At 42.3% G+C, this 25,267-nt stretch overlaps 1 protein-coding gene and 2 long non-coding RNA genes across 4 annotated transcripts in view; 1 reads left to right on the top strand and 2 right to left on the bottom strand.

Moving 5' to 3' along the window:
- Nucleotides 1-9,937, bottom strand: part of KCNN2 (potassium calcium-activated channel subfamily N member 2) — an 86,926-nt gene extending 76,989 nt beyond the window's left edge. The window contains exons 1-3 of one of the 2 annotated variants that reach the window (XM_081930541.1): nt 9,893-9,929; nt 7,062-8,257; nt 5,318-5,413 (exon numbers count right to left, since the gene is read on the bottom strand). In XM_081930541.1, the coding sequence (XP_081786667.1) occupies nt 5,318-5,413; nt 7,062-8,257; nt 9,893-9,914 (1,314 nt within the window). In that variant the 5' untranslated portion in view covers nt 9,915-9,929. Of the gene's footprint in view, nt 1-5,317; nt 5,414-7,061; nt 8,258-9,892 lie in introns of both variants that reach the window. The other variant, XM_081930542.1, reaches the window with a different exon arrangement.
- Nucleotides 1-25,267, bottom strand: part of LOC309380783 — a 249,884-nt gene that overhangs the window by 121,976 nt on the left and 102,641 nt on the right. The window lies entirely within an intron of this gene.
- The window catches only part of LOC309380737, a 100,996-nt gene continuing 84,144 nt past the window's right edge, over nt 8,416-25,267 (top strand). Inside the window, exon 1 of the long non-coding RNA XR_014173093.1 lies at nt 8,416-8,634. This is a non-coding gene — a long non-coding RNA (uncharacterized lncRNA). The remainder of the gene's footprint in view (nt 8,635-25,267) is intronic.

Raw genomic sequence — 25,267 nt, forward strand, 5'->3', positions numbered from 1 at the left:
TTAGAATTGCAATTCTATGCAAACTTCCTTGGGAGTCAGTCCGAGTGAAACAAACAGCAGTTAACTACCAAGTGGATGAGAAATAGTCAATCCAAACTTAAGTTTCCCATTTCTTGAAAAGGTTAATATCAATCAGTACCTGACAGCCCACCACCATCTAGTATGTATTTTTCTGTACACTTCGGCTGCCCCATCCAAAGAATGATACAGATCTAAAACACCAACTGCTTGTTATTTTCAAAATTCTGTCAGACCATCAAGAGCTAAATGTTACATATAATGAACAGCTTAACATGCTACTGTTTTCTTTAAACTTTGAAATAACCTCCAAGTAACATTTTTGCTCCATAAGATATGCTTTCCATTCTTAACTCCATTCAACCACATACCAATGCCAGTATATATGCTTTGCTTAAAAAAAGAAGAAGATAAAGGACCCCTGACAGTTAAGTCCAGTCACAGACGATTCTGGGGTTGCGGCGCTCATCTCGCTTTACAGGCCAAGGCAGCCGGCGTTTGTCCACAGACAGTTTTTCTGGGTCATGTGGCCAGTATGACTAAGCTGCTTCTGGCAAAATGGAACACCAAAACCAGAGAAGCACAGAAACGCTGTTTACCTTCCTGCTGGAGCGGTACCTATTTATCTACTTGCACTGGTGTGCTTTCGAACTGCTAGGTTGTGGCAGGAGCTGGGACAGAGCAACGGGAGCTCAACCCGTCACAGGGATTTGAACCACTGACTTTCTGATCAGCAAGCCCAAGAGGCTCAGTGGTTTAGACCACAGTGCCACCTGCATACCTATGCTTTGCTTACTATCATGCTAATCAGAGACAGCAAAAAACCAGAAAATGTAGCTTGACAACTTGAAAAGGTACCACCAGTAACAATGAACTGTACTGGGCTGCATGCACCATTGGATTGACTTATTGTAAGGCAATCCACAGACCTTTTATTGATCTTCCAACCACACTGAAGCCATTGTACTAAATAAATAGGTATGACTGACTTTCAAATCTCTCATACAACATTTACTGAAAAATACTGCATTTCTTTAAATTCAAGAACCTTTGTCCTCCTTTTTTTTTTACAAGAACATAAGCTCATGTTTTAGTGCTCGATGAGCATTAATTATGTGGCTATAACAACATAGTGCTAAATAAGGTATCACCTGCACTGCATGTTCATAATCAAATGCCTCACTTATGCTGAAAACCATGAAGATATGAGTCCTATGCAGAAAATACTCTTGATACCTCATGCATATTTCAAAGAGTGACTTTATTCACATGCATGTGCATCCACACACATATATATATTTGCAAATGAAGCAAGAATTCAAAGACTCTGAACAAACACTGTAGTATTTTCAGATACAACTAATAAGTTTACCCTTTTTTCTTGGGCTTCCCCTTATTTTGGAAAGGCAGGATGAAGTCTTCCAAGTTATGTGTTATTACTTGCCGTATTCTATAAAGGGAAGACCAATACTGCATGTGGGGAAATGATATTCTTCACAAAAGCTCCCCTACAAAAATTGAAATTCTTAATTCACACTCAAAAAGGCATTGGTGCTGTGTTAGGATTTTCTTTCCAGTCAGCATGTATTTTACAATCATTATTGTAGGAAAAAGCATACCTCCCTCTATTGGCCTGAAGCACGATCTTCATATTATGCAATGTGTGCCTCAGTAAACATCTGTAAAAACTTTATATTTAAAATCATTCTAAAATGGTATGAGTATTGTAATTGTGCTCCATTCTAAAGCAAAACGACTTTGCACAAGCATCACTTTTTGACAGAAATGCTATTTAGAAGGCAGGTCTCTGTCAAATGCCAAAATTCTATGCACATTTATTGGAGCAGAAACGTTAATTTGTTTTGCTGATGGACTTAGAATGAAGATTAGGCTTAGCGCAGATGTCAGTTTCCAAGGGTTGCAAAATCTTTGGAACTGAACTGGCCAAATACAATACTACGAAGATTTCCAAGTGAGTGGTCATCACCTCTGAATACCCTCCACAAGACTGTGGGGTTTAATACCTTCTCTCTTATAAGCTGCTCACATCCTTTTTCCTTTGTGTTTCACCAGATTATGCAAACAGCGAATGTAGCATATTTTAACAGCATGTATGTACATCATAAAAAATAAATAAGCCATTCATCTCTATTCAAAAATGTCTTTTAACTAAATTTTAATATTCATCTGACACTGGATTTCCAGAAATACTTTGAATCACAGTGCATATTCTCTTTCCTATATGTTCACGTACACATTTACTTTCGGGGCAAAAGATGTTAAATTGCATAAACAAGTATTAGCAAAACTTCTGATGCCAAGAGCTGTCCACAGTGCTGAAGGTGAAAGCCAGTACTGTGTACAGAGCTGGTGATTTTTCTTTCTTTCTATAGAAATTGAGCTTTAAAAATATATAGTGAAACTCTTCCCTACGCCCTCAACGGAAAATAGTGAAGTCAGGCTGCCTACTGATGTAGATTTATATGCTATCTAAAAGCTTTTATACCAGAACTAAAAATAGCCACTGCCAAGGCTTAGAAAAACAACACTATACAAGTGTTTGAACTTTCTATCACTAAGATATCTGGGGAGTATGATACTGGAAAGCCCAAGGAAATTATTTGTAGTGGAAGGTTTCCTGTGATACTTTTTGGAACTAAAATGAACCCTTATTTTATTCCTTAGCAAGAGAGACGGAGAGAGAACACATTTGTTAAGCTAATATTCCTGGTTACGATGTAATGCTATTTCCTTCAGAACTAAAATATTTATTGCAACATAATTAGAGAAAAATGTTCCTGTCTGCTGTTTCTCCTAACTTATATTATATTGATTACACTTCTTTTCAGCATACATTTAAATAGTCACAGGTAACTTAGACAAATTATAACGCAGAACTACATCATCCACAGAAGTGAATGAACTCAAATCACTGCATACATGATTTTCCCACTACTATCCACCCCAAAATAGCTAGTTGCTGCTGATTTTGTGGGCACTGACTATTGCTGCCCTAATTTTCTATCATCTGGTCATGAGAGAGCAGGTGGATATTTCACAAGGATGTAAAGGATGTAATGAGGTCATTGTGGTCAGAAAGAAAGAAAAGCCCAGACTTCATTTGAAGATTTGCAATGTACCAATAATTTCACAAGAATGCCCTGCTGTCTACAGTAGCCAGATTTAAAGGAGTACCACTGTACCACTATCACTATTTAATTAGGCTTTTAAGATACAACAACAATAATGGCAATTACTGGTAAAACAAATCGTCAACAGTCACTGACAACCACTTTAAAAAGGTAGTGAGTTTAGAAGTAATCACATAACTGTAATAAAAGGTTAATTTTTATTGCATTTACCAGCACTTTCATAAATATATCGGGGGGGGGGGGAATTCACCAGCATAAAGTATTTGTAAGGTTATAACTCACCAAACTCTTTACTTGGGTTCAAATGCTCAAGAATAAATTATTTGAACACTGATGTTCAGAACTTCGTCGCTTAACTGGTTGTAGGCAATGCTGATTTTATAACATACACCACTCAATCATCTGAATGTTTACTCAGAAGTAAGTTCCATTGTGTTCAGTGAGATTTGCTCTAGGGAAGCAGGAAAAAAACTTGCACAGCCCTATATTGATTTGAATTGATTTATTTGCATATACTTACTTGCAAATAAAGATTGATCTTTTTACAAAAGTGCTACAAATCAAACATCTGTTTAAAGAAATGTAAACTATATTCCTGCTATCCATTTTAAATGCTTAGTACAATTATATTCATCTTTTTTATGACAAGCAGTAAGCTTCTTCAGGCTTCACATGACTCCTGAGGGGATATTTTATTTGCATTACTGAAAATGATGTACTATTATTGTGATTTGAAACATATTAGCTCAGATTTACTGGGGAAGATGTGCATGAAAAAATATTGGTAAATAAGTTATGGGTTCCAAGAGGGGGAAAATGAGATTTATTTTTTTAAAAATAATAATAATACTGTCTCACTTTCACACAAGCAATCCTATGGTTTGTGCTAAGAAGTATGAACCTAAAGCTGGGAGGAAGGTTTGATAAGACTGCGATCCTACTCAAGCCTACCTGAGAGTAAGTCCCATTGCACTTCAGTGGGACATACTTCTGAATAGATATGTACATATGTACATTGTTAATGCATTTTTTAAAATGTAAATTTTCTTTCTACTAGAGCTACAGTACAAGTTAAGAGAAACAGTTCCTGTGACCTTGAGCCATACAACACACTACCTGAGAAAGAACCTTCAGGATCTATAGTTTGGTTTGAAAATGCTCGAAAACACTTCACAATTACGATTGCCTATTACATGCTGGTATTTTTTCCCATCAATTAAAGAAAAAGCCTTGGTCCTTGAAAGATATTAACTATTGCTTTTATAAGAAGTTCTCTGTGATAATTGAACAGCATTCTATAGGAATACATTGTACCCTTCACACAGGACAGTATTACTACACTGAGATAGTTTTCATCCCATGCATACTTCCTTGGGTGTAAGGAATACTGAATCTCCCAAGTTAGCACATACAACATTAGGGTGCACATAGGGGAAACCATACACCACTACTTGTGAAGCACACAATTGTATTTGTGATACACAAATACAAGTAATTCAGTCAGGAAGACACATTTCGTAAGCAACAGAACACCCTTTTTCCAATTCAGAGACAATGTCCTTAGAGGAAGAAACATATCTAAATCTTGAAAGGGACTGATCTTCCAAACTACTTTTACTTAAAGAAAAAGCTAATCATCGGCCCTTTAAACAAAACTGTGCTTTGCTGATTTAAAAAAAGAATATCATTTTGGTTCATTACTGGAGTTTTGCAAACCTTGTGACAAGGATGAATTGAATTCAAACCTGTTATAACCTTTTATCCCCACCCGCAACAAGTCTATCTTTGTATAATAGACATCTAGCACAGCAGCACCAAGGTTTGATATTTGGAGGTGACTGAAGAGTCCACAATTAGTCATATGATCCTGTATGGATTAGCATAACATGCAGTTGTTGTAGAAGAATGGGCAGGCATTAAAGATCTTCATTTTGCATTAATAAATTGCCATTGAGGGCTAGAAAAGCACATCTAGTACATGCAGACTCGGGTACTCAGACATTGGAAGTGACAATATAGCTAGTAGCACCTAAGACGTTGCACTGTTAACTCTTTAGTAAGAATGCATCAATGCAGGCTGCTTAGTTTCACAGAAACGTCCTTGAAACACAGGTAGCAACAAGCCTCAGATCATAAGTGGAACGTACCTGAATTTCCCTTGCGTGGTATACAATAATCAGACCAAGCAGAATGATTGTAGAGAGGCTAATAAGGCATTTTAGGGCTAATGAATACAGCGACTCCTGCAAGAGAAAAATAGATGCTTTTTACACTGATCTTTTGTGTCCTTCATCTTGAAGATCTCAGAGGGGAATACAGGCTATGTTTTGTAAGAAAGACTTTGCTCTTAAAAAACAACACCTTTAAAAGTATAGATCTTTACATTAAAAAGCAACAACACAGAACAAGATACAACTAATGAGCTAAGTGTAAACTCACTATTCTAGCAGAGCAACCCAGTACAGTACTGTGAAGGGATAAACTCCTTTAAAGGCCTAGCAAAGCAACCGGGAGTGGAAAAAGTCACCCCCAAAAAATGTTACATGCAGGTCTAACTACACTGGGCAAGCCTTTCTGGAATTAAAGCTATCTAAAAGGCAGTAATCTTGTAAGGGATGCTAAAACCATTGATGCAAGGCATTTAAACAGCTGGCTTTTCCAGTTATTATCTTATCAAGGCATTATCCGATTGTCTGTCCCCCGTCAGCTTTGCAGTGTGGTAACAAAGAGGCAGGGTTTTAACACACAGCTGTCGCTGCTCAGTTCAGGAGATACAAGCAGCAAGTGCCTACATACCAGATGCGGGGCATCTTAGTATAGAAAGCATCCACACAGCATTCATTCAGAATGTATGGATGAAGAATGATTATGGGGAAAATCTTACTAGGCTAACATGGATTGGCTGTGCAAGTTAGCAAGTTCCTCTGTTACTCCTTGCATAGTATGGTGTGCAATGTGGCAGATGCACAATGCACATTCGTTCTACAGCAAAGCATGCATGGATGGGCATTTTAAACATCTGCAGGAAAAGCAAGCAAACTCCAAGCCACCCTGCAAGGTTCCCCAAAATAGTGGCAAACCAAGGCTATTTTCCAGTGTAAGTAGCTATGGGAAATATCTACAGCTCTCTGGCTGGAACAGTCCCACAGATTTCCTAGGTAGACTGTGGCCGTAGCAATAGGAATCTCTGGATATGCAGTCTGTAGGATTAACTTCCAAGTAACAGAGTTTGCAGGACTGGAGCACTTGGCTGCATTCCTAAAGGCACTTCCTTGGAAGTAAATGCCATTACAGTAATTGGCACTTTCTGAGTAAGTGGATGTATTCAGGATGGGGGTTTCAAAGTGGTTATCTGCTCCATTGGAGGAAGTAAGCAATATTGAAATTAGTGGCTAAGTAAGCAGGTGGGACATTAGAAAACCACATTACTTGTGAAGCACAACTGCATTTGGGTGTGACCTACACAAAAACAGTTCAGTTTTAACACACAGCTGTAGTAGCTCAGCTTTAACATACACAAAAGCAGTTCAGCCGGGAAGCCACATTTCCTGAGCAAGAGAGCGGACTTTTCCCAATTCAGAGACAATGTCCTTATTGGGGGGGGAGAGGATATGACAATAGGAACCGCTACAAAAAGGGAGAAAGGCGTGGAAAGGAGAGGGAAAATTATAAAGTGGGAAAGGGAAGAAGGAGAGGAAAGGAATGGGTGGAGGGGGACAAGAAAGGAAATATGGAGGGGAAAGAAAGAAAGAAAGAAAGAAAGAAAGAAAGAAAGAAAGAAAGAAAGAAAGAAAGAAAGAAAGAAAGAAAGAAAGGAAGGAACAGAGAAGAAGAGAGGAAACACAGCGAGGCCAGGGATGCGAGGCGGGCGCTGCGAGGGGCAGCAGGTACCTTGGTGTAGGCGCCCCACGACAGCTCGGTCTCGATGACCATGACCACGATGCCGAACATGCCGAAGATGAGCGCGTAGTCGCTGAGGCGCTTGCGCTTCTCGAAGAGCGCGCGCCGGTGTCCCAACTTGTAGCCGATGTTCTGGTTCTTCTTCTTGCTCGACTTGCTGCCGCCGCTGTTGGTCTGGCTGCCTCCTCCTCCGCCGCCGCCGCCTGAGGATCCGTAGAGCGCCAAGTTGTTGGAGTTGTTGTGCTCGGGCTTGGACACCACGATCTCCGGGCCGGCGCCGCTGGCCGAGGAGGCGGCGGCGGCGGCAGCAGCGGCAGCCGAAGCGCTGGGACTGGCGTGCGCGGGAGGCGGCGGCGGCTGGTGAGGCTGCAGCGGCTGCGACTCGGAGTCGAGCTCGTGCAGGTTCCTGCGGGACGAGCTGAGGTTGCTGAGAGGACGCATGACGCCGCCGTTGTATCTGCAGCTGCTCATGGCTATTTCCGTGAAGGGGTTGCTTTCCCGCCGCTGCTGGGACGCTGCTGGCTGGCTGTGGCTGCCTGCGCTGCCGACGCTGCTGCTGGGGCTTCCCGCCGGCTGCTGCTGCTGCGGCTGGACGCTATGGCACGGCTGGTAGTAGTGGGAGTGGTGGTGGTGGGGCTGGGGCTGGGCGTAGTGGTGGGGCTGCCTGGGCGCACTGGCATGGCTGGAAGGGGTCAGCTCGCTCACGTTGAGCTGGCTGCCCGGGCGCGACGAGGCTGCGGAGCACGAGAGCGGCGTCGACGAGCGCGCCCGGAAGGCGCCCGCCGCCGAAAGGGGCGACGAAGTGCGGAGCAGCAGCGGCAGGTTATCTCCCGCGCCCGACGCAGCGCCGTAGTGAGCAGCGCAGCAGTTGTTGCACTGGAGGCACGGGCTGCGCTGCTGCTGCTTGTCTTGAGCGTGGCGCTGCTGCTGCTGCTGGCAATGCGGGTGTGGGCGCTGCTGCTGCTGCTGCTGCTCTGAGCAGAAGCCCGGCTGGAACTGCAATGGTGTTTCCATGTCAGAGCTGTTAAAGCTGCAGGAGGACCAGGCGGTGGTGCACCCTGCGCAATGCGTTATGGTCGGCAGAGGGGAGTCCTGTTGCCGCCACGACGGGCCCATCGCGGCTCCCGTAGAATCCAGGCGCCGAGTCCGATTGGTCGGACGCACCAAAACAACGGGCATCACGTCACCTGGAAAAGGCGGGAGGGTTAAGGGGGGGGGCGAGAGAGAGAGAGAGAGAGAAAGCGAGCTGCAGCGTGAGGAGGAGAAGAAAAGCGCGCGAGGAGCAGGCGCGTGGCGGGGGGGGGGGAGGAGAGAGAGAATCCCAGGAGCTGCGCGTGCCGCCGCCGCCGCCGCCGCTGCTGGTGGCTCTGCCAGCCACGGGGGCGCGCGCTTCTCCTCTTCCCTCCTCCTCCTTTTCCTCTTCTCCGCCCGCCCGGGGGGATTCCTCCTCCACCTGCCACCGCCAGACACTCACTGCAGTGGCAGCCCCGGCGGGAGGAGGAGGGGGGGCTGTCACCAGCACCCCCCGCTGCTGTTGCTGCTGCTGCAAGAATTGCTCAGGCAGGTAAGGGTTATTTCTCTCCCCCCCTCCATCCCATCCCATCCCATCCCCTCCTCCAAACTCCCCTCAATCTGGATTGCTGCAGGGCTTTCCCCTATGAACGAAACCCGCTCTACCGCCCCCCCCCGAAAAAAACAACAACGAGGCTGTGGTCTCGCAGCTCATCCCTTAATACCCCCAGCTCCGAAATAAAATAAAATACAATGAGGCCATTGGTAGCCTTATTGTGTCTGGACGTGCAGCAGAGGAGTTCCCCGGGGTGGTTCCGCTCGTGTGGATGTGACGTGCATGTAAGGCACTGGGCGAGGCTTTCCATTTGACTACGGATTCCCTAACGTTTCTAAAATTGCCCCCGACGGGGGTCTCCTGTTCGCTGTATCATCCAGAGACCCGACAGATTTAATTCGGATCTCATGGGGGGGGGGTGAATCTAAGCCTTGGGCATGGAGCGCAAACAGGTCTCCCGGGTGATGTAACTGGGGGTTACCTCTAGCGGGGAGAAAGCTGCGTGCATTGGGATGGGCGGGCGGGTGGCAATCCTCGAAGTATGTAATTTGAGAGCAGGGAAATGCAACCATGGTAGCAGTGGTAATAATAAGAATAACCATAATAGCATCCGCAATAACAGCAGCAGCAGCAAGATCCCCGTCCTCAAGGCATTCGCTCCGAGTCCCATAGAGATTAGAGCAACGCAACAACAGGAAAATCCCGTGCTCAAAGCCCTTGCTCCGGAGTAGCCCCATTGAAAAGCATAGAACGAGTCCGGAGTAAGAGCTGTGAAGCTTGCGGGGGGAGGGAGGGAGGGAGGGAGGGAGGGGGAGACTGCGGAGGAAGCTTCCGACGAGGATTCCCGGCTCTGAACAAAGGGAAATCCCGGAATGCCAGTGTGAAAGGCGGTGCTCGCGCTCATTCGCGAGAGGAGGCAGGGAAGCGCTTTCCCATTGAAGGAGACGGAAGCGCGCGGGGGGGGGGAGGGAGGGAGGGATTCTTTTAACCCTTTCGGGGCGCCTCCCCCGCACCCCACGCCTCCTCCGCGCCGGAGGGCAAGAGGGCGGCGGCCGGCGACCTTTCCCAGCAGCTGTCGCTTGGTGCTGGTGGCTGTGGGGGGTTGGCTGAGCCGCAGCCGCTTCCAGCGGGGCTGGGCCTTGGCGCGGGGAAGCCCTGGCAGGCGCAGGCGGAGGGAGGGAGGGAGGGGAGCCGCCTGCTTGGCTGGGGGCGGGGGTTTCCCCCGACCTCGCGAGCGCCTCGCTTGCTCGCGCACATTTACGCTTCTTCCGAAACATGCCGAGCGGCGTCCTGCTGCTGCCTCCCGTCGCTGGCTTCGGCTGCGCTTCGGGGAGGAGGGGGAGATGTCGGAGGGTCCGCCCCTGCGAGGGAGAGAGAGAGAGAGAGAGGAGCAACTCGGAGCCGCTGGGAGCTGTCCAGCCCGGGCCAATCCCTCTCCGTGCGGGCTTTCCTTTCTGGAGCCTCCAGCAGCGGGGTTTTCTGCAAGACAGAAACACACACCAGTAATCCAGCCAGGTTCTTTGCTTAGCGCCTTTCTTTCTCCGCTCCGCCTTTTCTGCTTCTGAAAGCCCCACGAGCGGGAGGCTGTTCCTAAAACAATCCCATATAGAACTAGCCATATAGCCAACCATATAGCACGCAGAGAGAGGATACTTAGAAATATAGGCGTACAAATCTACCGCTCATGCCAAGCCTTCCTTTATTTTAAAATAATCACAGTCCAGTTGCAGATGCTTCCAACCAACTCCCCTCTCTCAGACCCTTTTCTAGCCCAGGATCGAAAGCCAGCTGAAAAACCGCACTGTAAATCCTGCAGTGCAAAACCTCTTTGTGCAGAGAGAGGCGTGTTGTGACCACAGTTAGGCAAGGAAAAGGACTAATTTTGAACGATCCAGATGTTTGCATTTTAGATTTGCATAGCTTGTGGCAATCTTCTTTAAATAATTTGGTTGTTGTCAGCCTTTGGCCCTGAATTGAACTAGAAAACTGAAATAAATAAATTAAACAACCTGTACTGAATCTGAAGATATTTGTGCAGATAAAGCGTGCAGTTCGCTCCTGTTCACCAGGAGCTCTTTAGTCTAGCAAGCCAAAAGAAAGGCATTCACTTTTAAATTGCCGGATATTTTTGACTCGGTTCCATTGTGTACACCAGTTCTGTAACGATTAGAGACAACCGTGGTGTATATACCATTCAGTGTTTTCCATGATCATCTGCAGTGCACGATTAAAACCTTATGTAGCCTGCAATTGCTTGTACAGTATTGCTTACCCCTTCACCTGGATAAAATGAGATTGCACAAGCATTTGTGGTACAATAGGAGCACACTCCAATGATAATAAGGGGATGTGTGGGTAAGACTTACAGGGAAGGGAGTTAAGACCAATTCACAAAATGTTTCTGCATTTCTCTGAATCTGAGCCAATATGGTTCCAAGCAGCGATGTCGTCGGACAACCCAAGCTGTGAACATCTAGTCCTTGGAATTTAATGCAAACTAAATATGGGAGACCAAGATTCAATATAAGTTCAAGGTTCTTAATAAGTACAGGTTTCTTTCATGAGTGAATACTTGTTGACCGTACTGTCTGTCTCTGCTTTTTGGTGCTTCTCACATGATATGCTGATTAATGTGAAGTGAAAAAGCCACAAGAACAGGGTCCAGGGACCCATTTATCAATTATTTTAAAAATAGTAAAGATGAAAATATTTGGTGAGGTTGTCGTGTGGACAAATTGTTCAAGGTTTTGTCCCTTTTCATTCATTTTTTCCAGAAACATATCTTTAGAAAGATTAAACATTCTGGCCTTTGTGTGTGTGTGTGTTTTAAAACTATTAATGTTTTATTGGGAACTTAAACTTGAGAGGCAGAAAAACCATCCATCAATAGCAGTTTTGTAGTTTCTTTTAAAAAACACCTACCTTGTGACTTTTACCAAACGTTTAAGAAGATTCATGTGGCAGGGACACTCCTTAGGGGTCAGCAAAAGCCAAACAGTGAAACAGGATCACTGTCATTAAGTAATTGAATTTCTGACTTGGATCCAGTTTCCTGAAATTCTATTCTGCAGCAACCCTAAAGTTGATCACCTGCTACCATTTTGTCTTTTTTCCAGTGCCTTCAAGTAAATAATTAATTTTAACACATCCCAAAGAGAATACAATGGGTGTGCCGAACAAATTCTCTTTTGTTTCTTTTTATTTACAGAAAGGAAACCAAAAATTGATTCGTGTACAACAGCTATGCTGTTCTGAGTACCATTATTAAACCAGCAATCATATTTTCATTATAGAACCTTGCTTTGAATTTTAAAAAAAGTAAAATGTACAGGAACACCCTACTTAGACAGAAGCATCTGCAAATCCCAGTTAATCCAGAAAAATAAATATATGTGGAGGCCATGTTTTGGTAAACTAAAGTCTTCTCTGAGAATTTATGACATGGTCAGTTGTATCCTGATCAGTATTTAGGCTCCGTTGAGAATAAGCCAAGCTATTTTTCTCATCCAGATTTTCTACTGTTGAAAGCAGTGTCACTGTAGATTATAAATAACATGTTGCAACATGTTACAAGATTATTGTAATAGCATGAAAATCAGGGTTATTATACTTATCCTTAGAACATTTAAACTGATTTTTATAATCTGGGATATTGTAGTGATTTACAGAAGAAATCACAGTCTGCTAGGTTAATAATCTGGGTTTGCTAGGTTAATAATCTGAAGTATGCTTATTTTGTGTTTGAATATATCTTTCTTATGTTAACAATCTACTAAGGCTACACTCAAATGCACACTTTCTTATAGGTGATTCCACTGAACTCTGTGAGACATATTTCCAAGTAAATGTTCATATGTTGCATTATTGCATGTTAAATGTTATGTGTAGACAATTATAATAATTTAGGTTTATTTGATTAGGTCAATCACCTTGTACACTTAGTGGAAGGGATTTTATTTACTTTACTTTAAAATAGCACTTTTTAATAAAAATAATAATCCTATACCTATCAAAACAAAATAATTAAAAAGTCCTTGTTTTGACTGCATTCTGAAGTGATCTGTATCTCATAGTAGTTCACAAAGTCCAAACTGAGAATATGCTTGAAAACCTGAAATGCACAATGTATAGTTCTACATTGAAAGAGCAATTTGTAACATTGACAACAGGATCAATGCTATAGGACACAACTCATGAAAGGATCAATACACTCTTGATTTTGTTATGTTCTACTATATGCTTCCATTTTATATTTGATGTTGCGCTAAGTTCCCTGTTTTACATTTTAATCATTTTTAGATGTTGGATGTTTTATTCCAACTTGGATGTGTAACTGAGTGTTCTTACTGATTGGATTTTTTAGCAGATGCAGTGATCCTATATTTGCATCTATTCTATTCCTTATTAATTAATTTAGCTTCGAAAGGCAAACAAATTGAATTGCATTCTGTTGTACATATAAAACTTGATGGGTTTCCCAAGCAAATGCAGCCACAACTACGCCCCATGTGTGCTGTATTAGCACTGAATGCATTCAAATTTGAATAAATTATTGTTGTTTCTAGCTTCTGGAATATCTTATTACTGAAGTCCCATTGAACTCCATAGAGCTTACTTCTGAGTAGGCATACATAGGATTGTTCTATAAGCCAATGGACAGTGAATGAATTGTAACAACATTTAACACAAGAAATCATTCCAATCCCAACAGCATTAATAGAAATCTCCAATCAAAGTATTTAAGTGGTTTCATTTCTATAGTTCTTGGTTCAGCTCCAGAGAGCCATGCAAATAGTATATTGTGAGCTATGCATCTGAAACGGCACCTTCCATCTTGCACATGCATGCGCAAAGACACACATGCACACCATGTGATAATCCACTGTTAAAATGGAATAGAAATTCCAAATTCATTTGTGCTATTGTGCACTGGTCTACCATCCAAAGGAGGAGGAAAGTGGGTAATTAATAAGAATAGTATCCCGTCATCATCTTGAAGGGCAGTGGTTCCTAATTAGCTAAGTACTGTGGATGCTCTGTTTTTCAAAAGCCAAGCCTTGGACCCGCTGCTTTTGAAGATTTTGATGTCTCTATAGTAGTTTTAGTTATGTGAATGGTTGCACAGACCTGCTAGAGTTTGTGGACCACCAATTGGGAACCACTGTTCTAGGGTACTTTTTTATTCATTTTAAGAGGATGGTGATTCTTTTCTTTGTTTGAAAAGCATAGGTAGGGTCTACCACATATCTGTGGCATAAGATGCAGAATCATAAAGCATAATTGCAAAGTTTTTCTGAAGATGAAATGGCTGATACTTGCCAATGTTCTTATCCCAACTGCAATCACCGAGTCTCCTTTTTCATTCTTTTTAAAGCAGGGAGAATGTTACATCCATGCAGTGTCTATTTTGGCTCCATAGGAGACAATCATCCAACAGTGTAGCCTGTAACCTGCTGCTTACAGGCTTGGAATATATGTCTCCTAATATACACACAGAGCAGCTAGCTGCTCCAAAATTCCTGCTTTTCAAAACACAACAAAAAAGTCTTTCTAATATTTCTAAACTAATAACCGTGGACTCTAGACAAATTAAGAAAAATCATTTTGAAGGTAAAAACCGGGGCCCAAATGAAAGTCTGGCATACCAGTCAGTGCATCCTCTGCGAATAATACCACTAATAATACTATTATTTGCTACAGTAGCAAACATAAGACAACTTTACTTTCTAGTTCATATCTGTCTAGTATTCACTCCCAGTACAGTAAATATCCAGTGGCAGCCACATGCATAAAACAAAGCTGCCTCCTTGAATGACATGGGCGAGATCAACTTATGAACTGTGACTGAACATATCTTCCAATGTGATCAGCTGCTTTCTAACCTTTCAGCCCTTATCATAAGAGGAAACTTGTACAACACCTTTCAACAGTGTGCCTGGGAATGAAAATCTATAACTTTATTTCAGACAAAGAGCAATTGATTCAATAGAGGCCTTGGCTTTCTGGGTCATTAATAGACTGTAATTTTCAGCTAGTCAATATATTTTCGGTTTTGCAGTTACACGGCCAAGCAAAGGTGTTTTTCCTCTCTCTATGCAAAGGGAGCAAGGGCACCCTCATGCACAAACTCAGAATGTGTCTAGTCTTTCTATTTCTAAAAGTTTAAGGTACACACTCAGCATATACAGGATTGGGCACAAAACTAGATTGTGTCTAATAGGATGACATCCCCTTGCGGAAGCTGAAAAGGTTTGGGAGACCGTATGGGAATCCAGTATATGCTGCCTTGAGTTTCATGATGGAAGAAAGGTGGATATAAGTAGGGGTGGGCTATTTCTTTCTATTTCTCATTTTTCCCTTCTGAAATTCAGTGTGTTCCATCTTTGCATCAGTTTGTGATTATTATTTTCGAAAAAAGGATCTGCTTGAAAATTCACATGCAATTTCGTGCAAATTTATCCCAATATATGCATTTTTTTTGCAAGCAATCTTTGCTACCGTAACACATCTTTGGATGCTATTTTCATGAATACATGTGTTTTTCTCTCTCCTACTAAACATTTTTGTGTCTTTTTTGTTGAAGAAGTGCATTGCAAAATTTTAAGAAATGCAAGATTCGAAGGCAAGTTGTGTTTCAGTTCATATATTGCTTGGGGCATCGTGTGAATTTGGTAGGCTTGCATGTGAACCGAACCAAATTTCTCCCTAAATAAATAAAATATATTGGACCAACTAGTCATCTGGAAGCAGTCCTGCATGTATTCTTTTTCAGGTCGAGGTGTCTAGAGCAAAAGGAAATTCATGTGGCACTGTTAGGCTAATATTAACGTATCATCTCCTGCTTTTTGGAGCAAAGAAACGGGGGGCTGCGAGTGACCCCATATTAGTAATAATATAGCTAGGTATTGTTGAGTTGGGCTGGGAAAATATTTCAAGTTCCCAGAGCAAGCCCTGAACAGAATTGAGAAAAAAATGTATATAAATTCTTAGATGCCATCATCATATTTCAGAAGCTGCAGCGACGAGGTCACTGGCATATTTCCATTCCTGGCTGAAAGGATTAAATTACAAAAGGTCCTCTAAAGGTGATGCATTAAATAAGAAATAAGATACTGCCTTGGAAACTATACCAACTGAGATTACAGCATGCTTGCCTTTCCAGAGCCATTTGGTTTTCAAAGAATCACGGCGAAATATATTAGCCACTGTGTAACAAACTTAAGTATAATCTGGGACTTGAAATAAAAGCATTTCCTGGTTATCATCACACTTGGCGTTGAGCCCCATTAGTACAAAGTTGGATCTCTCAAATATGTGGAGACTGCCAATGACGCTCTTATACCTTGCACATGGGGCATCTTCCTATTCTATCTGTACTGGCACTGAAAAACAGAGGAAAACAGACTTCTCAACTTTGTGTGTAGTGGAAAATTTTGAAGTAATAATGAGGGCCCTCATAGTCACTTCCTAGCAGAGTAAACATGCACACAGCTGCGTGGATCCCTATATACATGTACAGGGTCAGTCTTTTAAAAGAGGCCCCGCGAAACATGTGTTTTCTGTATCCACGGGGCCTCTTTTAAAGGACTCACCCTGTATACGTGGACCCTCCAAAGAGCAGCATAATACCCAATTTATTAGAATCAGCTGGCAGTCCTTAGGAAATATTTATATATATATAGAATGTATTCAACTTGAAAAACACCCTGAGCTTCAAGAAAAGTTATTCAGCCAAACGGAATTGTTAGATCAGAAATGCAAACCCTCTTGCAATGAAACGTTACCATGTAAACTGCTAGCAATGAGCAGGAGCCCCATGAAAGGAAAGTAATTTCCAGTCTCTGCTTGATTGTTTTTTCCCCTCATCCATTGGCTTCCTCCATGCTAAACTGTTGGAAACATCTGTAAAACCTGAAAGCTTCACGATCACCTTTGTGGAGCCATGGAGAGTCTGCCAGTAGCACAGGCACTCTGGCAAAAAGGCCTGGAGCTGAACTCTCTAGTCTTCGCTCTTCACTTCACCACTGCTTATTATCATGGGTCGTATTCAGCGTGCTGCTAAGGACATAGTTCCATTGGTGCAAGCGCTTCTGCTTGCCCAACAAAGCAATCTTCCCCCTCCCTTCTCCATGCATTGTTCTGGGGGTTTCTCCCGACCCTCCAGAGCAGATTTGAGAAGGGCATGTGGAGAGGGGGGGAGGCCTGTTGCGCTAGCAGGAATCCTTGCACTGACTTTCCTTTGCACAACAAGTCATTCTGTATAAAAAGCGTGCACTATTCAATCTAGTTACTTGACACCAGTTCCAGTGACATCAGTAAAGGTAAAGGTAAAAGGACCCCTGAGCATTAGGTCCAGTCGTGACCGACTCTGGGATTGCGGCGCTCATCTCGTTTTATTGGCTGAGGGAGCCGGCGTACAATTTCCAGGTCATGTGGCCAGCATGACTAAGCCGCTTCTGGCGAACCAGAGCAGCACACGGAAACACCATTTACCTTCCCACCTATTTATCTCCTTGATGTGTTTTCGAACTGCTAGGTTGGCAGGAGCAGGGACCAAGCAACGGGAGCTCACCCTGTTGCGGGGGATTCGAACCACAAACCTTCTGATCAGCAAGTCCTAGGCTCTGTGGTTTAACCGACAGCGCAGCTCAAGACTCAGTGGACTTACTATGTTTAAGCTGTTAAAAGGGCTTGAAAGTTTGACTAGTGTACATGTGATTACATTTTTAGTCTTCAACTGCTGCACTAAATCTGTGGTTTTATATCAGGTGCATATGCATCTGCCTTGGCAAGTACAAGCCTCCAGAAACCCCATTGAACCTGAAATTTTCAGTGATACAACACTGCTATATGTATGTGGTTTGGCATGTTTTTATTCAAGGAGAAATAAGTTGTGCAGCTGTATTTGATGAGGGAAACCCCCATACTGAGGCTAAACCCATTGAAATCTGCAGAATTAAGTTGATTAATTATAATCTGTCTACTCAGGATCACCCAGTCTATTTACTTTTTATTTCAGTCTTGTCTCTTTCTCTCTTTTTCCTGCTTTTGATTCAGACTTTCTCCTTTCTTTCGTAGTAGTGATATAGGAACTAGGTATATACTCTCTCCCTGTATGGTTAAAAAGAAGGGAAATCTTTGGGGATGGGAACTGCTGCATGAAATTTCCATGAAATATACTGTCCTCACAGTGCAAAGTAGAATTATTTAGAAAGTGGTATCCAAACAATATTGTTGCTTTGTCCTTGTAATTGTTTTTTTAAAAAATTATTATACCATATTAAAGATCAAATATTTAAAGATATGTTCAGCCCTCATTTAGAAATAGGCATATGGAGCTAAGTAATGGGTTATTAGGCAAGATAGTGAACTTGCTTGAATGCATGTCTCTTTTCAGTTTCCCTGTGTATGTTAACTTAATAAAAAATAGTTGGTCTACATTATCCTAAACATTCCTAGATCGACAGATTTTAGGGGGGGGAATCAGGGTTCAGCCATTTCTGTCACAGCTGCTGGTTGGTTTGAGGTTTGTTTTTTTAAAAAACAAACTTTTAGCCATATTTCCCCCTTTAAATGCAATGTATGAAACCACCAGCTTTTTGTTTTGGATGTGAAGATTGCTTCAAATCCTTTCTGCATTATATCTGAGGTTTTGGATTGCATAAGATTGCAGGTAGAACAGAGTATTCAAGTTGTTATACTCTATTTATATACCAAAAGGCAACTTCAGCACAAGGCAGTGTTGCCATTAAATAATGAATTGATATATTCCATCTCATCCTGTCTCTTGGTTGTCAGTTCTCCATAAAATTATTTGGAAGAACAAAGCCTGCAGTGTTCTGTATAAGTATCAGGCCTGTCAACTTCAAGAGATGCAGCTGTTACATGATTGCCAGTTTAGAAGTATTTTCCAGCATTTGCTTGGGCTCATTACTAATTCAATGGAGTCACTTTAGCTCTGGCAAGTTCTCGGTTCCATGGTTCAAGAAGAAAATAGTTTCTGAATAATAGGTGGCACCATACCAACTTCCAAATTTAAAAAGGTTAGGTTTTAGTGCTTGAAATATAAATATAAAGGTTCACTGTAGGCTTAATGGAACATTTTCTATAGCCCATGTTTAAAAGGTTCAGCTAAATTTATCCATAGGAAGGGGAAAAAATGCCTACGTGATCCTCTCTCTTGCCTACCCGAAAATGGTTTTTAAAGCTTCTAGGAAAAATGCCTTTTATACAAAGGAAAGGAATTCATATAATCAAAAGGAAAAACAGTGGTGTTCTTCCTTAATCCCAGTTGCCCGTGCTTGTTAAAGGTAGTGATTTAATCCCACCCTCTTTATTAATTTTATAAGTTGAGATTTATTTATTGAAATGTGCAGCACGGGAATGCTTTTTAACCACAATGCACTTATTCAAAAAGCTCACCACATAATATATTTCATCTCTATAGCTTACTATTTAATCAATGCTATCATAAATTCCAGTGGAAAGGGAAACACCATATGAAGAGACATGTTTCTCAGTATAATAAGAACATGACAGTAATTTATTGAAACGCTAAGCTATCAGTACAGTGCAATACTAAGGACATGCAGGTGTTATGTCATCGGATGCTGAAATATTGCACATCCTTTTTTATGCATTTGTTGCATCTATGAATAAATATTTACATATGGATGCATTTCCTTTCACTAGTTTTTAAATGTTCGCATGGATTTTATTTTGATATAGAAGAAAGCATGCCTATGGGATTCAATTCAGTAAATGATCATGAGTAAGATAAATAAGGCTAAATATTCCCATTTTTATTTATGCATTTGTGGGTAAGTTTAGAATAGGAGCAGTAATATATATATTCAAATACGCCTTGTTTAAATTTGTTCTTGTTTAAATTTGTTTCCCATGTTAACTGTATCAGGATGCAACCGTTCCTGTTGCTTCGCTTCAATGTGTTGAGTTTGTCCAAATATAAAGCTGTCTTTACAGAGGCTAGCTTTTTTATTGATTTATAATTGGCCAATATAAACAACTCCTTTATTAATCTGAAAACTTGCGTTTTCAGATCATTAGCTGCCATATAACATAAATTATTGATTTGTATAAAACTAATTTAAAACATTTTTCCTACTGTTTCCCCTAAATAGCCTTCCAGGCAGGTTTCAGCACAAATTAAAACAATATAAAACAACAACAATAAATAATTCACAACCAACCAAACCAAAATCTGATTAAATAATAGCAAATACAGCGTGTGATAAAAACCATTTTTTCCACAATTGATACTCGTTCTTTAAGAAGCTCAGGCGAATAGGAAATAATTCACATATTTAAAAGATGGCAGTGTGCTGGGGAGGAAATTCCAGGGCTGGGGAGGTGGTCACCACAGAAAATGTTCTTTCTTGAGTTGCTTCACTTCTTAAGGCAAACGTATGCAGAGAAGGATACTAAATGAATACTTTTAAATCATATCCAATGCACATTCAAAGCACATGCCCACCAAAAAAACTCTATATAGTTGGTACTAGCTGATTTTTACTGTAGCAACCAAGTCCTGAACTGCCCACAACGAGGCAGCCTTGGCATGGATACTGAAGGATATAATCCATGGGTTGGCACACTAAGGCCCGGGGGCCAGATCCGGCCCAATCGCCTTCTAAATCTGGCCCGCGGATGGTCCAGGAATCAGCGTGTTTCTACATGAGTAGAATGTGTGCTTTTATTTAAAATGGATCTCTGGGTTATTTGTGTGGCCTGCCTGGCATTTTTACACGAGTAGAATAAAGGTAAAGGTAAAGGTACCCTTGCCTGTTCGGGCCAGTCTTTCCAGACTCCAGGGTTGTGCGCTCATCTCACTCTATAGACCGGGAGCCAGCACTGTCCACAGACACTTCCGGGTCACGTGGCCAGCGTGACAAGCTGCATCTGGTGAGCCAGCGCAGCACACGGAACACCGTTTACCTTCCTGCTGGTAAGCGGTCCCTATTTATCTTCTTGCACCCGGAGGTGCTTTCAAACTGCTACATTGGCAGGTGCTGGGACCGAACGACAGGAGTGCACCCCGCCGTGGGGATTCGAACCGCCGACCATGCGATCGGCAAGTCCTAGGCACTGAGGTTTTATCCACAGCGCCACCCGCGTCCCTTCACGAGTAGAATGTGTGCTTTTATTTAAAACGCATCTCTGAGTTATTTGTGGGGCATAGGAATTCATTCATTTCCCCCAAAAAATATAGTCTGGCCACCCACAAGGGAAAGTGGACCGGCCCCCTGCTGAAAAAGCTTGCTGACCCCTGATATAACCCTTGGGATCCTTGGTACTTGTCTGAGACTAATTTGGTTATCTTAGGCATCACTGTTATTAGAACTACTGCATGCTACTAATATATTTCTTGGCAAGTGAGAAACAAGAGGTGGACCTGTCCATTTGTTCCCTAATATTAGCCATATTTCTCAAAGCAAATATAAACACTTAGGCAGCTGTGAAGCAACTAACCCTGCCCTGCCCTTTGCACTGGTCAGGGCTGAAGGTGGGGGCGGGGAGGTATTTCAGCTTATTTTTGTGCACCGGCTACAGGCTAGCAAATCAGAAAGACCTACATCAGGCCCCTCTTGAGCTGCTGGACTCACTTAGGAGTCGACAGAGGCATGTTCTGTCCAGCTCTGTCCACCCACCTTGGTTCTGCCCTATTTCAGGGCTTTATCCTGGCTAATCCCTGTGGGAACCTATATATGCTTTCAGCGGTGGTAGAGTCTTTGACCTCAGCAGCGGAGATCCACAGAAGGACGTCTGCATTTAATCCCCAATCATTTTTAAAGAACTCTGATTCTGAAACATGGTACAAAACAAGATGAACCGATTTTTTCCCAAGGTCCCTAAACTTAATGCATACACTTTCTTTAGAAATAACACATAATTGCTACTAGTGCGGTGACACTAGTAGGAAAACATTAACAAAAACAGCTTGAAAGGAAGAGCTAATAGAGGTCTGTTTTTGGGTGGGAGGAGAAGATCGATGAAATTTGTTGGAAAAATAAAACAGAAAGTTGAAGAGAAAAGAGACATCCATATTTCCTTGCATTCTGAGCAAGTTTTAAAACTTTTAATTAATTCAAAGGGGGTTAAAACAGATGGTCAGAAACAACCCAGGGGAAGTAAAGCCAACAGCAAGAATAGGTAGAGGCAAGGGTGAGACGTGGAAATAATGGGTGGAGTTTAACCAGCATCTTCACCAGATGGAGCACTCCCAAAAGGACATAGTGAAGCGCTCCCCTATTTAGGCTGCGCTGAGACATAACCCTAAGTTATAATCGGCTTTAGCTTTGGTTCATTGAAGAGACCAAGAGCCCACTTGTATTTTATTAAAGAAACCATAGTTTGTTTGTTGCCACAAATGACCTCAGAGTTGTTGACATAAAAATAAATAAAACAATCTCATTACAAATCACAGAACACAATTAAGATAGCAGTAGAATAACAGCCAAAGATTAAAAATATCAGCAATATTGACAATAAAACCACAAAACCAGCGCGCTAAAACAAAACAAGGCTCAAAAACACTCAAACCATAGCCACCAAGAGTTAGACAAAAACAAGTAAGCTTCTTTTGAACTCCCAACAAACGAACATCCATGCCTTCAGAAGGAAGGGCACTACTACCATACCAAAGCCATTTGTTTCTTTTCTAGAAGTTGACTTGAACTAAGCCAGGGTAAAAGAACCAACCACAATTGATGGAAGCTGTGGGTCAAAAAACCATGTACATTGCTTCAAACCATGTACATTGCTATCCTCAAGCAAATCACCAATTGTTGGCTGGGGAAGTGGTGAGGGGCAAAATCAGGAAAATATGTTGATTTGAGGGACAAAATGTTGCTTTTTTTAAAAAAAAACTACACTGGAAATTAAGCAGTTAAAGGGGGCACAACAGAAGCAGCAGTTATTTTCCTAAGATGCAGGTCATTGTTCATAAGCCTCCCTGCTTTATGGTACTATTTTACTGTACAGCTTAGCCAGAGACAAAAATAGAGTGTTTTAGTATTAGTAATGTCTTTGCATCATATCTGGGAGGAAAATGTTATTTTATCCAAGTGTACTATTTCACGCAGAGCACAACACCGTTGACTCAGGATGATTTACTGAAGCTTACTTTAGGTTTTTGTATTGCAAGGAAGACTGAAAATTGCCACCTACATCCCATTCCCCTTCTCACAGGAGCATCAATTGCATGTCACTGTCTTTTACTAAATATTAAATTCTTCAACTGGCTCTCTTAAAAAAACATTATTGAACTTTACTCTGTCCGCAGAAATGCTGCATCCTTCTTAAAGAAGTACCAGCCATTCTCAGTCATAGCTCAATGGTATCCTGCTTTGAAAACCAAAAGCCTCACATTTTCAGTGGCTGGCATCTGCATTTAGAGGAGCACATGATGCATACAAAGTCAAGGTTTGCAAAAGGTTTAGGAAACAGAGGCCAAGGGGATTGCAGAATCCTAAATATTTCCATTCATAACAGATGTGAAGCGTCATCATTTCTGAACACGCAGTTTGGGGTTTTTCAAACTTTCTCAGCCCTAGGGATAATTCTAAGGCATGCATAAATAAATGTCATACTGCGTGTGTTATTCTGAATGAACAGCATTGGCTGCTTATATGTTACCAAGCCTAAGGGTCGCAGGTGGTGCTGTGGTCTAAACCACTGATACTCTTGGACTTGCCAATCGGAAGGTCGGCAGTTCGAATCCCCGCAACGGGGTGAGCTCCCGTTGCTCTGTCCCAGCTCCTGCCAACCTAGCAGTTTGAAAGCACGCCAGAAGTGCAAGTAGATAAATAGGTGGGAAGGGAAATGGTGTTTCCGTGCGCTCTGGTTTCCGTCATTGTGTTCCGTTGCGCCAGAAGCGATTTAGTCATGCTGGCCACATGACCCAGAAAGCTGTCTGTGGACAAACGCCAGCTCCCTAGGCCTGAAAGCGAAATGGGGACCGCAACACCATAGTCACCTTTGACTGGACTTAAGCATCTGGACTTACCTTTTTAGGTTTTTACAACTTGGGGACTGGAGACCTCAGAGAGTGCTTGCTCCTCTACAGACCTGCCCACTTGTTAAAATCTTCAAGGGAGGCTCTCTGAACCGTTCTTCTTAGCTGAGGTCCACTGTATGACAACATAGGGGAACTTCCAAGTGGTGTTACCCTAGCTTTGGAAATCCGTCCTTTTTAATGATATGATCAGTACCCACTCTTTTAACCTTTCGATGCCAACTAAAGACCTGGTTGTTCACTCAGGGTTTTGGCAGACCACAATTTTGATGTTTATCGTAGTTGGCTGGTTGCAAGTATTTGCCTTGAAGCTTATACTTGTATAATGTATCAAGATTTGTTTTAATTTTTAACCTACCATAAAATCAATTGTAATAGTTCCCAATTTCACAGGCAGCAATGGCAGAAAATAAATTCAATGGGTTTTAATCAACCAAGGTTTGCTCAAGGTAGACCCACTGAAATGAATATGGCAAGTTAGGTCCATTAGGTCTGCTCTGAATTGCATGTATCCAATTATTTACGTAATTACACCTGATTTTATATTAAATAATTTTTTTCCATTACTAAGTCCACATATAGACTTGCCCATTAACTATTTAGATGCTTCTGTGCCTGAATAATTTCAGTTTCATTTAATCACCTATAGGCAGCTCTGTGTATTAAACTATCTGTAAAGGTAAGGTAAAGGTACCCCTGCCCATACGGACCAGTCTTGACAGACTCTAGGGTTGTGCGCTCATCTCGCTCAAGAGGCCAGGAGCCAGCGCTGTCCGCAGACACTTCCGGGTCACGAGGCCAGCGTGGCACCAGAGCAGCACACGGAAACACCGTTTACGTTCCCGCTATAAAGCGGTACCTATTTATCTACTTGCACTTAAGGGTGCTTTCGAACTGCTAGGTGGGCAGGAGCTGGGACCGAATGATGGGAGCTCACCCCGCCGCGGGGATTCAAACCGCCGACCATGCGATCGGCAAGTCCTAGGCGCTGAGGTTTTACCCACAGTGCCACCCACGTCCCTTCTATCTGTACACTATTTCAAAATAATGACAACTCCCAAAAACTGGTGAAATGGCCTTCTCTGGTTGCCATTGGTAACTAAAAACTGTCCCCAGGTGATCCCAAAGTCCTTCATTTTCCCCCAGCAGGAGAAATCTTGCCCTTTAAAAAGTCCATTGGACATGTTACATTCAGTGCTGACCGGACTAACATCAATTACCATGAAGTTTTGCAAAGCCTTTCCCAAAGGGCTCTTCCATTTGCACCTATCTGTTTGGAGCCTAGACAAGACTCTGTAAACTAGGAGAATTTAACTCCTAAGAAATAAGAATTAAGACCTCAATAGCCTGTCTATGCCCAGTAAATACAGCCTGACTTAATTTACCTTTTCCTTGCCCTGAGGCTGCAGCATAAAAAAAGTTGTGATGTGGATTTTAATTAGATGCCTACATTTGCAGAAATTGCAGAATAAGCCTTAAAAGGGAACTACTTTTGTATAGGCGTATCTGAAAGCTAAAGGGTCAAAACAAATGCAATACCTTGTTACACAGATGCAATTGTCGCAACATATATTGTGCAACAGGCTGAATAGTAAT

This window comes from Podarcis melisellensis (assembly GCF_964234715.1).
Source record: "Podarcis melisellensis genome assembly, chromosome: 11".
Taxonomy (NCBI): Eukaryota; Metazoa; Chordata; class Lepidosauria; order Squamata; family Lacertidae; genus Podarcis; species Podarcis melisellensis.